Source organism: Tenrec ecaudatus, chromosome 4 (assembly GCF_050624435.1).
Source record: "Tenrec ecaudatus isolate mTenEca1 chromosome 4, mTenEca1.hap1, whole genome shotgun sequence".
Taxonomy (NCBI): Eukaryota; Metazoa; Chordata; class Mammalia; order Afrosoricida; family Tenrecidae; genus Tenrec; species Tenrec ecaudatus.
In genome coordinates, this window is record NC_134533.1 from 71,507,558 (window position 1) to 71,520,500 (window position 12,943).

General features: G+C 47.8%; 1 protein-coding gene across 1 annotated transcript; it reads right to left on the reverse strand.

Annotated features, from left to right (window-relative positions):
• Positions 1 to 790: 790 nt before the first annotated feature.
• Positions 791 to 6,377, reverse strand: KCNE3 (potassium voltage-gated channel subfamily E regulatory subunit 3). The gene is made up of 2 exons (XM_075548663.1): positions 6,285 to 6,377; positions 791 to 2,581 (listed from the first exon to the last, which is right to left on the reverse strand). Exon 2 carries the CDS (start codon positions 2,538 to 2,540, stop codon positions 2,223 to 2,225), a length of 318 nt encoding a protein of 105 aa, XP_075404778.1. The 5' UTR covers positions 2,541 to 2,581; positions 6,285 to 6,377; the 3' UTR covers positions 791 to 2,222.
• Between the last annotated feature and the right edge of the window lie 6,566 nt (positions 6,378 to 12,943).

The window sequence follows — 12,943 nt, forward strand, 5'->3', positions numbered from 1 at the left end:
CTATCTTTATAAAAAATATAAAATTATCAGCAATCTGGTTTTATCTCTCTAGAGAACCCTAACACACTACTGAAAGGGTGAAAGTAGTGAGACCCCTTTTATGTGCCGGGGCTGTTGAGCTCAGGGCTGGGGTTGGTTTTTTTTTGTTTTTAAAGGCAGTTGTCCCTGAGGAGCTGTGTCTCAAGCGGTGGCTCCTGCTTGGCTGGGACCTAACTATGTTCTTATTTGGCAGGACCCTGGGTAGTCAGGCTCACAGCCTATAGCCTCCCCATTTCTAATATGAGGTGACTCATCAATTAGGCGTCTTTCTCTGACCTTGTCCATTCTACCCTGGTTTTAAAGCTCAGTTCAAACTCCACCTTTCTCTGACTCATCTAGATCCTAGATCCAGTCTTATTTCTCAAAGCTCTTACAGAATTCCTTACTGGACCTTTCTTAGACGTAGTTACATTCTGCACTTTATTGGGGAGTCTGGGCTGGGTGGTGTCTAAAGCCCCAAACAGCTACAGATTTCTGAATCCATTATCTTCTCATATGTCACATCTCCACCGGCAGGTCTCAGCCTCTCCTGCAAGTAGAGATGAGCTGAGGAAGTGCCTGCACACACAGGGCATTCAGCAGAGACATGCAGGGAGCCAACAGAGCCACTGATTGGAGCAAGCAAGTGTACTTGAATAACTTCATTCCAAACAGACATAGCTATTCATTTCTGGTTTGGTTTTTTAAAGTAAAAGTTGTTTGTTCTTTACTCATTTATTATACCAGTTCGTTCTTTACTCATTTATTACACAGGTTAACATACTTAGGATTCAACAAATCAAATATTTTGAAAATGTATAAAGCTGAAAGAGAAAACCACCCATAATTATTCTCTTTGGAGTTTGCGCTCTACACAAACACAAAAATGGACGTCTCGATGGGGCTTTCTGGAGACCCCCAGGGGGATTTCCTCAGTCAAAATCTGCCAAGGAGAACCATGACTAGTACTGGTCGGGGATTTGGAGCAAAAGACTGGTGAAGTCTTCACTTGCCACATGGCATGTGTAGATAGAACCACATGAAACTACTGGTAGTTACTGGATTTTGACCCGCAAAATAGCACTTGTTCCCATTCAGCCTATAGTATGTGAAGCCTAGAACATCAGAACTGGTTGGGCCCTGCGCAAACTCCTGACTCTTGGACAGCAGAGAAGACAGGACCAGAGAGACATGTCCAGCTCAAGGTCACATGCCACATTAGCTGTGAAAGCAGAGCTGATTCCTTTTTCTCTGAGCCACGGGCTGGCATTTCACACTCTGCTTGTTGAAATATCACCCTTCTATAAGCAGATTTCAACTTGGGATCAGAATTTCTCACAATCAAAGGCAGTCTCGATGGAGGAAGCCGTCTCGGAGGCAGTGAAGTCACGTGGTCTGGGTTGGGTGAACCGTGGGGCTTTGGAGTTAGTAAGGCATAACCTTCAGGGCTCAGGGGCCCTAGCAGTGGATCAATATGGCAATATGTTTTTGCAATATTGGCAAAAGTATGGTATTTAAAAATTATTTTTCTTTAAGAGGCTTTACAGAATCTTATAAACATCAGGCCCTACCAGGTCCATTCCTGTGTGCACCAGAGTTCTAGAGGCCCTGGGCAAGGAGCCTAGTGGCTTGGGTTCCAACTGTTGCACCACTGAGGCCCTTGCCCTACTTACCTCACAGGGGGGTGAAATCACAAGTGTTAAATATGTTGGAAAACATTTAAAAATGTGAACAAGCATAAAGGTAGCGTAAATGAGTTGTGAAAAATAAAATCCATCTGCGAGAGAAGACAGTCATCGCTGTCTGTCATGGTTGTTGAAGGGAACACACACAAAGCGATGTCCCGACTGCATCTTCCTGTTTCATCTCTCTCTGCTTCAACGTCCACGTCTCTCTTCTCCAACCCTCATCCCCCAGCACCCCAGTCTCCAGACGACTTCCTGGCCACTATCGCTTGCTGTTTCTCAGTTTGTTCACGGGGCTCCTACTCTCTAAAGTCGAGGTTTGCCTGGAAAAGTCCTTATCCTCAGGCCCAGCTCTGTCATCCGCCCCCCTCCCCCCATGATGGCCTCCTGTAGCACTACTCCTTACTGATCTCGGAGACAGGGACAAGGACAGCTGACATGATCTACATCTGAGTTCTGGGGGCCTCAGAAGACAAGCCTCACTTGTCTCGATCTCATGTCACCCTCAGCCTCCACCTATCAGATCACAGACACTCGGTTCTTAATGTACATGTGGTAAGGGTCACTGCGCTTGTCCACTTTGCGAGAACGGGTGTATCCCAGGATGAGGCTGCCCACTGTGACAGCAAACAGGAACATGACGAAGAGAATGTACATGTAGGAGTTGTCGTCACGGCTAGGTCGGCTGACCCGCTGTTTCTCAGTCTGCTGGTCTGGCCCCGGTTCTGATCTCGGTCCTGGCAGGCAGAGCAAGTTGCTGTGCAGTGTCTCATTTAGAGCCTTCAGCACGGCGTGGAGACTCTTGTACAATGTTTCTGTCCCATTGGTGATCTCCATAGCAACAGAGATGGAGGTGCAGGAAAAAATCGGAAGATGCTCTGGTGGTGAGAGAAGAGAGAAGATGGTATCTGTTAATTGTAGCTATAATGAGCGGCCCACTCCTTGGTTTCGCCCACGTCAGAACTCAGCTAAGCACTCAACAACATCACAGTTCATCTAAGCACTTGTTTATCCATCTGTCTTCCATACTAGATGCAAGCACAAGGAAGGCACAGACTATAGTTCATTTGTTGTCATTAGCGATCTTTGCGTTGGCCCTGATTCCTGGATTACCCATGACCAATGAGATAGGGCTGTTGTGATCCACTGGGTTGATTGGTTGATTTTTTGGAAGCAGATCATACCAGGCTTTTCTTCCTAGTTCATCTGAGTCTGGACGTTCTGCAGAAATCTGTTCAGCAGGATAGCAACACACAAACCTCTACTGACAAATGGGTGGTGGCTGTGCTTGAGGTGAGTGTCGGGAATTGGAGCTGGGTCTCGTACACGGAAGGTGAGAATGCTAGCATGAAACCACCCTTGCCCCTATGTTTCTTTTCTAACCTGCTCTCTACCAGCCCTTAAAGAACACTGGTGGCATGGTGGGCATGTGCTGGGCTATTGACCACAAGGTCAGCAGTTTGAAAGTAGCAGCCACTCCTCCGGAGAAAGATGAGACTTTCTGCTCCTGAGAAAATGTTCAGCTTTGGGCAGTTCTGCCCTGTCCTATTGGGTCATGATAAGTCAGAATTGACCCGATGGCCATTGATCAGCTGGCTGTCAACCAGTACTTCTGACAGCATTTCATAAGGGCTTATTCTTGTGGAATAAGACTTCTCTGACCATTAGGACTAGTATTAGCCCTCCTTTCTTTGAAGTCAATACACTCATGACATTTAGGCTAGAAGGACCTTAGAGGTTACTTAATCTGATTCTTTCCATCTTTCACATGGGGAACTGAGATCCAGAAAAATTAAGGACTTGTCAACAATCACACAGCTCAGAGGTAGAGCCAAGGTAAAGCCCTGGTCTTTGACAGCCAGCTTGCTGTTCTGCCCGTTTCCATGGCGGCTCCCTGCAGGACCAAGAGGCACCCTGAGAACAGGGCCCATCAGAACTACCTTTCCCTTTCCCCCTCTGACTCCACAGACACCATTTAGAAGATGTTTGGAATTCTTGAGATTTCGCCCTTCCTACAGGCCAGAGCTGGCTTATCTGACCTTGCAAGCATCTCATGTCCTGACAACACTAGGTGGTCCTAGCTGTTTGAGGAAATTGTATTGGGCAAGAAATGGCTGGGGAGCAACATCAGGTTAACAACCCCTGGATGCACTGGGGAGGAGAAGAAAACTGGCACGGGGCCGGGGGGTGGAGTACTCAAGCCTTGGGGTTTTTACCTGCTCCAGAGAGAGAAGACACAGGCTACCATGCACCTCAACTCTTCGACCTTCTAAAACAAAGTCACTTTATAACTGGTATATAGCGGGTGATATTGTGCGTTTTCCTCTCTGCAAATCTCAGATTCGTAGCCTTCAACATAGAAAAACAGCTTTATATCTCAACCTCTGAAACCCCAGAGGTCATCCCTTTAAACAGGCTCTATACTCACTTCCTTCAGAGCCTTCACCCACTGTTCCCCACCCACTAACCATGAGCTCCATCACTGCGGCCAATCCCCTCACTCCAGGATTTACACAAGGGCAAGTGGGGCTCTCGGGCTATTGATAAGGGTCTTCTTGGACTGTATGCTCTGCTCAGCAGGCCTGGGCATTTCTCCCAGGCTTAAGGGACTATCCTGAGCTGGGCTTGGGTTCTCTTTCCCTCAGTGGTCTCCAGTAAAAACTACTATTTGAAGAGCACTCAGACTTCACTGAATGCTTCTAAAGTGCTCTTTCATGGTGGGAGAACCTCATTAAGCTGAACTGTCAATAAATCAAAGTTAATAAACATGGTTATAACCAGAAGAGTTTTTCCCTGGAAAAGATGCTTGTTCTGATCATGGAAAATGATCATAAACTGCTCTGTAAGTGTAAAAGGTGGTGGTGGGATATAAACAATACAAGATCTATTCAGGACCAGCCCTGTAGAGTCGTCTGTCATCTAGAACCAGTGCTATCTTTTCTGGGCAGGACACAGGGAAAGGAATAAAGCCTCCCTAGTTAAGGTCCAGAAGGCACAGCCTCTCATTTCCTAGCCCCCTGAGCAATGTCAGGCTAGATCATTTTGCCTCTTTCTCTTGTGCGGACCAATGGAAAGCAGGAGAAGCATGATGGAATACATGGCTCAAGTAAGCATTCACCCATCATGTAGAGGCCCACTCCGGCCAGGGCCTGAGCTGAGAGGTGAGGCTCAGACTGAGGCCCAGCACTCGGGCTCATCTCCAGCTCAGATACAATGTAAGGGACAAGCCAGGAGCGATGGGCTTACGGAAAGAAAGAATGCATTCTGATCAGCACTCAGAGAGTGTTCACAGTGATGAAGGCTGGGAGTTGGACCTGGAAGGGTTTTTTAGGGTTTTAGAGAAGGTGGAGGAAGAAAACATCTGAGCACATAGGACACCAGGAAGGTGCATAAAGCATCTAGAAGCCTGGACAGTCGCATAATGAGGTTGGAGCATAAGGTGTATGGAAAGGTATGGGAGGATGTGGGACAGGAGAGACAGGTGGAAGCCAGGTCACAGTGCCGGGCTGCAAAGTTAGAACTCGATGCCAAAGTCAGTGAAGAGCTGTGGAGCGGTAGTTTTGAAAGGGATAACCTGGTCCCATCTGTGCTGGCTGCTTTGTGGACCAGCCAATCCAAACCCACATCACTGCCATGAGTTGCTGCCAATTCATCAAGACCCTACGGGACAGGGTCAAACTGCTCCCGTGAGTTTCCAAGACTATATTTATGGGAGTAGATAGCCCTGTCATTGTCCCAAGGAGCAGATGGTGGTTTTGAACTAAGGACCTTTGAGATTGCAGCCCAACGCACAACCACTAAACCACCAGGGCTCCTTTGTGGACTAGAGGAAGCAAGGATTGAGGCAGGGAGCCCTGTGACAAAGGTTGTGAAATCCTGCAGGCATCAGATGCCAACTCCTGAACCAAGGCAGAGGGCAGAGAAGACGGCAGGGTGGTTGGGGGTAGAGAGGAGATGTGGGAGGCATTTTGAGGAAGGAGTAGCCCATGTGGGAGTTGAAGGAAGGAAGGGGTCTTGGACAGTTTTCTAGTTGGTTGTATAGGGAATGCCAGTGTCTAGAGGAGCCCATTTTGAGAGAAATAAATTATTCCCTCTACTTGGGCTTAGTTTCCTCAATTGTCAATAAAGATAGTCATCCACGCCCCGCTGCCCTCTGGGGCTACTATAAAGATCCATGCACCTTTATTATGTTAAAGAGAATTAAAATTTTCCTTTACATTTTTTAAAAGCAAACAGATATAAAACCACAACAATTGCGGTCAAGTTGATTAATACTCATAGGAGTATAAAACAGAGTAGAACTGGGCCTTAACGTTTCCAAGGCTGTAAAGTGTGATGGAGCAGCTTTTCCCCACTGCTGGGTCTGAACCACAGATGAGCAGCTGAGTGTTTAACCACATATACGCGGAAAGAGAAATAAGAAGGGAATCAATTGAAATGGTACACGTTGTGGAAAGCAAGTCTTTTGACAGTCCCCCCAGGTGTCCTTCCCAGGACAGTCTGTATTGCACGTTCCCATGCCCTTAGAAAGGGCTTTACCTGACAGCGCAGAGAAAGGGCAGCCTCAATCTGATAACTCACCACCAGCAGGAAAATGCTCCGCTCTGAAGAGGCATCGGCCTCAGGCCCCTTAGCCCCTCAGCCTCATCAGGATGTCCCCTGGCACATCTGGGGTCTCAGCCTTGCTACAGGAGCAGGGAAGGCCCAGAGCTAGAAACAAGGGGAGGAAGCAGGAAAGAAAGAAATTAGACATAAAGTAAATTTGAGAGGTTAGGCTGGATTTCCCAAAGCCAGGCCCCGAGGGTTGTGCAATCATTGCCCCCTATGGGCTCAGCCCCGCCTCCTGAGGTAGCTGCAGCAGATTCGCCCAAGAGTTCAAGTGCAGGAACCGTGCAGGAGCCTAGGGGTGTCTGATTGCCCACCATGTCTCAACTGGTTGACTTCCTGAGAAACCCCACGTTGACAAGTGGATTCCCTAACAAAAAACAAACAAGTGGATTCTTGCTTGGGAGGCAGCTAACAGTGCAAGCTAAAATCTTTCCTTTCCCAATAGTGCATGTCTCTAAGCAGAAGCCCCTGAACCAATGGACAGGACCTCAACACCAAGGGAAAAGGATGTGACTGGTAGAGTAGTGGGGATTTGGGTCGAATCATTGACATCAAAACAAATGCTGGATCACCAGTCAATCTCTTTGGGCAGAGAGGGTATACGCGTGGCCACAGAAGGAGTAACTGTAGTGTAGCTTTGTGAAGCCCTGGTGGCATAGTGGTTATGCGTCTGGTTGCAACGGGCAAGGTCTGTACTTCGAAACCACTACTTGCTGCGGTCACTGTGGGTGGGCATGACTCCATGAAAGTGAGTGAGCGCGTGAGTGAGCTTTTCAGTAAGAGTTAAGAGAAAGTCATGCCGTGCCTGTACGTCCTTAAGGGGAGGCCGCGGGTTTTATCTTCAAAAGCAGAAGCTGCAAGGACCTTCAGAGTCTACCCTCTAACTATCCTCATTTAACAAACCAGGGGGAGGGATGTCTTGGTTTAGCGGCTACAGGACTTCTCTGATCTGGATCTCAGCTCTGTCGGCTTTCTCACACACTCTTACAAAGTGCCAGTCGACAGAGTCATCCAGGAAGGTGTAAATCATAAAACACACGGTGAGACCATGGAGACTGGATAGGCTTGTGGGCAAGGCTTTTGGGAGCTTTCTAAAGCAAAAGCCAAACCCAACAAGCCCTTTGCCGTCTAGTCGGTTCCAACGTGTATTGTCAGGGCTGCCAGGACTGTAAGTCTTTATGGGAGCATACAGACTCATCTTTCTCCCTCAAAGTGGCTGATGGGTTTGAACTGCTGGCCTTGTGGTTAACAGCCCAGTGCCTGACCCCCAGTACCTCCAGGGATCCTGGTGGCCTCTCTAGAGCTCCTGCAATCATAAGACAGAGAAGCCTGCAGACTTTTCTCTTATGGGGTAAGATGCTTCTGTGCCTGCAAACTGAGGCCTCCAGACTTACACCTTATATTCTGGCCTAGAGAAACGTGATGCTGTACTGCCACTGAGATGGGTCTCGAATTTCAAATGTGCGTTCCTCATTACATTTTTCTACTGCCCGAGCCTAAGCAAATAGCCGGCACTCAGGAATATATGAATCACTGCCTCTCCTATCACCCGCTTCAGCACGCACATACACATGCATGGAAAGGGCTACTAGTACAAGCTCCCGGAGAGAGCAAGACCCAAGGTAAAAGAAAATGTCATTGGGCCTGGGAAAAGGCAGCCCAGAGCAGGAACTCTCCGTGAGGTGGGGCGACTCATGGGAGGAGAAATTCTAAGGCTTCTTGAAAGTCCAGACACTGTGCACCTGAGCCCCATTCAATCCAAAGGGCAAACATTCTTGTCCCCAAAGCACCTGCAACAGCTTTGCAACCTCTTCCCTGTGTGCTTAGCCAGGGTGTGGCCACACACACCCACCCAAGTGCACACAGACAGTTCAGCTCCCCAGTCACTTGGTTGACTGTGATCTTGCATTTCATGTGGGGCTTTTAAGGTTCCAATCTTGACTGATGCTTAGCTATGTGACCTTGTGCTAGGCATTGAATTCCTCAGAACCACATCTCTAACTGAAAAGTCAAACTCAGTGCCATTAAGAAGATGATGACTCATAGTGACCCTATCTCTGCCCTGCTTAACTCATCAAGTAACTGGGGGAGAAAATAGATGGGAAGGTGTTTTATATATTGCAAAATGATATGTAAACACAAGAGATGATTAACAGTCGGTCTGGGTTACATTGCGTCCTTCTCTGTCTCCAGCTCTTCCTTCACTCTGTCACCTCCCTGGTGATCCAGCCTCAGAGGAAGGAAGGTTCTTTTTTTTTTTATCATTTTATTGGGGACTCCTACAACTCTTATAGCAGTCCATACATACATCCTTTGTGTCAAGCACATTTGTACGTTTATTGCCGTCATCATTTTCAAAACATTTTTTCTACTTCAGCCCTTGGTATTAGCTCATCCCCCCTTTATGAACCTTTGATAATTTATAAATTATCATTATTTTTTCATGTATTACACTGACCAACGTCTCCCTTCCCCCACTTTTCTGTTGTCCGTCCCTCTTGGAGGAGGTTATATGAAGATCACTGTGGTGAAGACAGAGGGTTTTTATGACTCCTGTTGAATCTCAGAACAATTAGATCCTGAAGAACCTTCCTTGTTCTCTCCTCTTTCTGATGCTTACCACAGTCCCTTACCATTTAAGGGTCCCATTCTGCAATTTGGCAGAAGACACACCAGAGTGAGAATCAAAGACCAGAGCTCTTGTCTCCTCTATTTTTCCACTTCTGGGCTTCATTTAGGAGCTCTAGGAGTGTAGTGGGTTATACTTCGTTTGGGCTGCTAACCACAAGGTCAGCAGTTCAAAGCCTCTAGTCACTCTAAGGAGAAAGGTGAATTTTTTACTCCCATAAAGACTTACAGGCTCAGCAACCCGAGGACGCAGTTCTATTTACTGCATCCTGGACACTCTGAGCCAAAAGCACGGGCTCGAAGGCAGTGAGCTTGGGGCCTCATTTTCCCTATCAGTCACACAGGGTTTCTTATCTTGCTTCCCTCTTAGGAGAAATTTTGAGTACCCACCCACTAAGTTTATGGATAAGAAAGCGCTTTGTTGTACAAATGTGCTTGACACAATGGGTGAATGTATGAATTGTGATAAGAGCCCCCAATAAAAGTATTTAATAAAGAAAAGAAAGTGCTTTGAGGAATATGGAGGAGTGAGTAAGAGGTGAAGGTTAGTAGTTGTCATCTCTAAGAGCCAAGATCATCTCAAAGCAATTCCCCTGCCTCCACCATGCCTCCCATGCCTCTTCCGTTGAGAGTTAAACAAAGTGGGGGTCTGCCTAGGGATACTGAGGAGCATACACATCTACAGTACCCCTTTGTAGCAGTGGAGAGTGCCCTAGCACCTACTTCTGCCTGGTGCCTAGTGTGACTCTGGCCAGGTCATCTTCCACTCAGCTGAAAGAAGAGGACATTCGGATACTCTCCGCAGACTGTCACAGAAGGACTGAACCCACTCATTTCCAGCTCAGCCCCTCTTCCATCTGAAGTAAGGGGGCTGTTGGTCCAGGAGGCACATTTTACAGGGCATGGGGGGGTGTGTGAGGGTGGGGGGCAGTGGGTGGTGGGAGCACAAAGCATAGAAAAGATGGATGACTGGCCCAAGATTACACCACCTATAGCAGAAAAGCCCCTAGGGGTCTCCAGGTTTTCCCTGGGATGGGGGCAGATGAGTTCCGGGTAGAATGGAGTGGGTAATGGGCAAATCCTCTGTAAGAGCAAGTGGCTCCGGGGTCACCAGTGAGATTAGGACTTGGTTCTGGAGGGCCATATCCGCACATCCTCGCAAGGGTTCTCTTGCACACCTGTCTGAAGTGTGGCTAAAGATTCCAACAGTCGGACGGCTCCTGTGTGTGAATGCAGGACCCCAGGGTCTGCGTTTCCAGGCACCTAAGGCAGGGAACTCAGCTCCCTGCTGGCTGCCTCCACCGGCTCTGGGAAGGAGCAGAGCTCCAGCAGGGGTCTTCACTCTCCCAGAGACCACCCCTTAGGCGGGTTTGGGGAGAAACCGGAGGTCCTTGGAAGGGGGACGGGAAGACCCCTCGTTTCTACCTCCAGCTGCAGCTCACCTTTCCCAGCTCCGAGAGCGCACCTTACCTGTTTGGAGAGGGGCCCCTTTGCTCCCTTGGCCACCGTGCCCTGGGATCGGCGTCCCACAGCACGCAGCGGGCACCTTCGCTCCCTCTGGTTTCTGCTCGGGCACAAGCGCTGGACTCCTTTTTCTCTTCCTTGGGGCGTCCCCTCCCCCGGCCCCGCCCCGAATCCTGCACACCCACTTCTCCAGCTCCACTGCCTTTGGGCGCCTCCGCCCCCACGAGTCTGACTGATGGCTCCGACCCTTCCATCCCTCCAGCACCTACTTCCTGGACCCGAGAGACCCAATGCCTCTCGCCTTTTTCCAGCGTACCCAGCAAGAGGACTGTCTCCCCAGGCGAGACTGCGCGCCGCTGGGATGCTGCTGGACTCGGGCTTTGTACCCTGGTGTCTGCGAAGGTGGGCAAGTTGCTCCTCACTGGACCTTGGTTCCCTCGCTAGAAAGTGTATACAATTCTTTCATGCATTCTAGGGTTATTGGTTAAGGTCAGGGGAGATCTCAGCGTCCGAAACATTGAAGCTAGAAGGTCACCAAAGACTATGAATATACACATAATATATATTATAAATATATATATTATATATATATATATTTAAAACCCATTTTTGTAACCAGGATGCTCCAATTGGAGCGGGCACCCCCCCAGGTCATCAATCAAGTCCATGGCCACGCGCAGACTCACATGCTCTAGCCAACCTACCTGCAGCTACGCCTCACTGGCCTCTGTCCCAGAACACCTTTCACTTTCCCCTCACCTGCCCTCACCGTCGCTGTTTTGCTGGTGGCACCCCAGTTTCCAGAGAAGAGAAGCAGCCAGGGACAACTGGGAAAGGAGAGCCAGGAGGCTGGCGTCAGGGAAGTGGGCAGTGGCTGTGAGCAGTCTCCCCAGGGGCCTCTGTGGGAGTCTTATCAAAGAGCTCCTTACTAATCTATGGCCATGGGATAATTAATAACAAACAGACCAGCTCTCTTGTTCTCCAGCAAAAATCTGCACCAAGATCTTTGAGGCACCACCTACACACCCTCAAGGCATAGAGTCTCAGACAGTATCTTAAGATGTGCTATAATTTAATAACAGACCTGTTACATGGTAGGCATTTTATACAAAAGGCTAATTAGCTTCATCAAAACCCTGTTCTGCTGTTGCCATGGTTACACACTTTGCCCTGCTGCTCCTTCTTTGGTCAAGAGATCATGCTCACAGGGTGGTCATCCTGGCCACCTGGACATGTTTTTTTTTTTTTTTTAGGAATTTCAATATGCATAAGAAGCTGATCTGTAAGGGGGAAGGTGGTGTAGAAAGGGGGAACCGATTATAATGATCTACATATAACCCCCTCCCTGCGGGGCAGACAACAGAAAAGTGGGTGAAGAGAGACATCGGTCAGTGTAAGACATGAAAAAATAATAATAATTTATAAATTATCAAGGGTTTGTGAGGGAGGGAGGGTGAGGAAGGGAGGTGAAAAAATGAGAAGCTGATACCAAGGGCTCAAGTAGGAAGAAAATGTTTTGAGAATGATGATGGCAACAAATGTACAAATGTGCTTGACACAATGGATGGGTGTATGGATTGTGATAAGAGTTGTATGAGCCCCCAATAAAATGATTTTTAAAAAATAATAATAAGAAGAAGCTGATCTGAGTCCAAATTGACTTCCAAGTGGGTTTTGGTCTTAAGAATCACGTGGGGAACTTGTTTCAATAAATCAGACTCCTGGGCTCCACTTAGAAGTTCTGGTTCAGAAGACCTGGAGTAGAGTCCAGAAATCTGCCTCCACTCAGCAAGACCACTTTGGTAGGAGGGTCTCACTTTTTGACAAAAACTAATGCTAACTGACTTGTATTCTATGGTCCTCGTGTCTACTAGAGACACAAGAGTATAAATCTCATCTTTGTTCCCTTTTTTCAGTCTTTCAAAAATTTAAGCTCTATCTTTGTCCATCTTCCTAGATGTTGTTAGATGTTAAATGCCAACTCAGAGCCAGGTTATGCATCCCACAATGCAGCCCTTAGGGGTCCTGTGCCATCCTCACACTCACCCTTCCTGAATGTGAAGACATTGGTGCAGCCAGGGTGCCAAGCTGTCTCTCTGAGAGTCTGCCTCGTTTTCGCTGCCCTTCTACGTTAGCAAGCTCCCTTTTGATAATATTTTAAAAGTATGTGAGACAGAATCTCACTGTCTTGGCATCTAAGGAGTATCCTTCTAGCACCCCATGATACTTTCAAAATTCTTCACCAACACCACAATTCAAATGCATCCATTCTTTTCTGGTCTTCCTTAGTCATTGTCCAGCCTTCACATGTATGTGTGGTGATTGACAATAACCTTGGCTTTAATCCTCAAAGGGACATCTTTACACTTTAGTATGCTACAGAGGATCCAAGTAAAATGAATCTGCATTGAAAGACTTTATTTAGAGGGGAGTGGGGAGGGAGGGGGAAGAAAAGAGGACCTGATGCAAAGGGCTTAAGTGGAGAACAAATGCTTTGAAAATGATTAGGGCAAAGAATGTAAGGATGTGCTTTATACAAT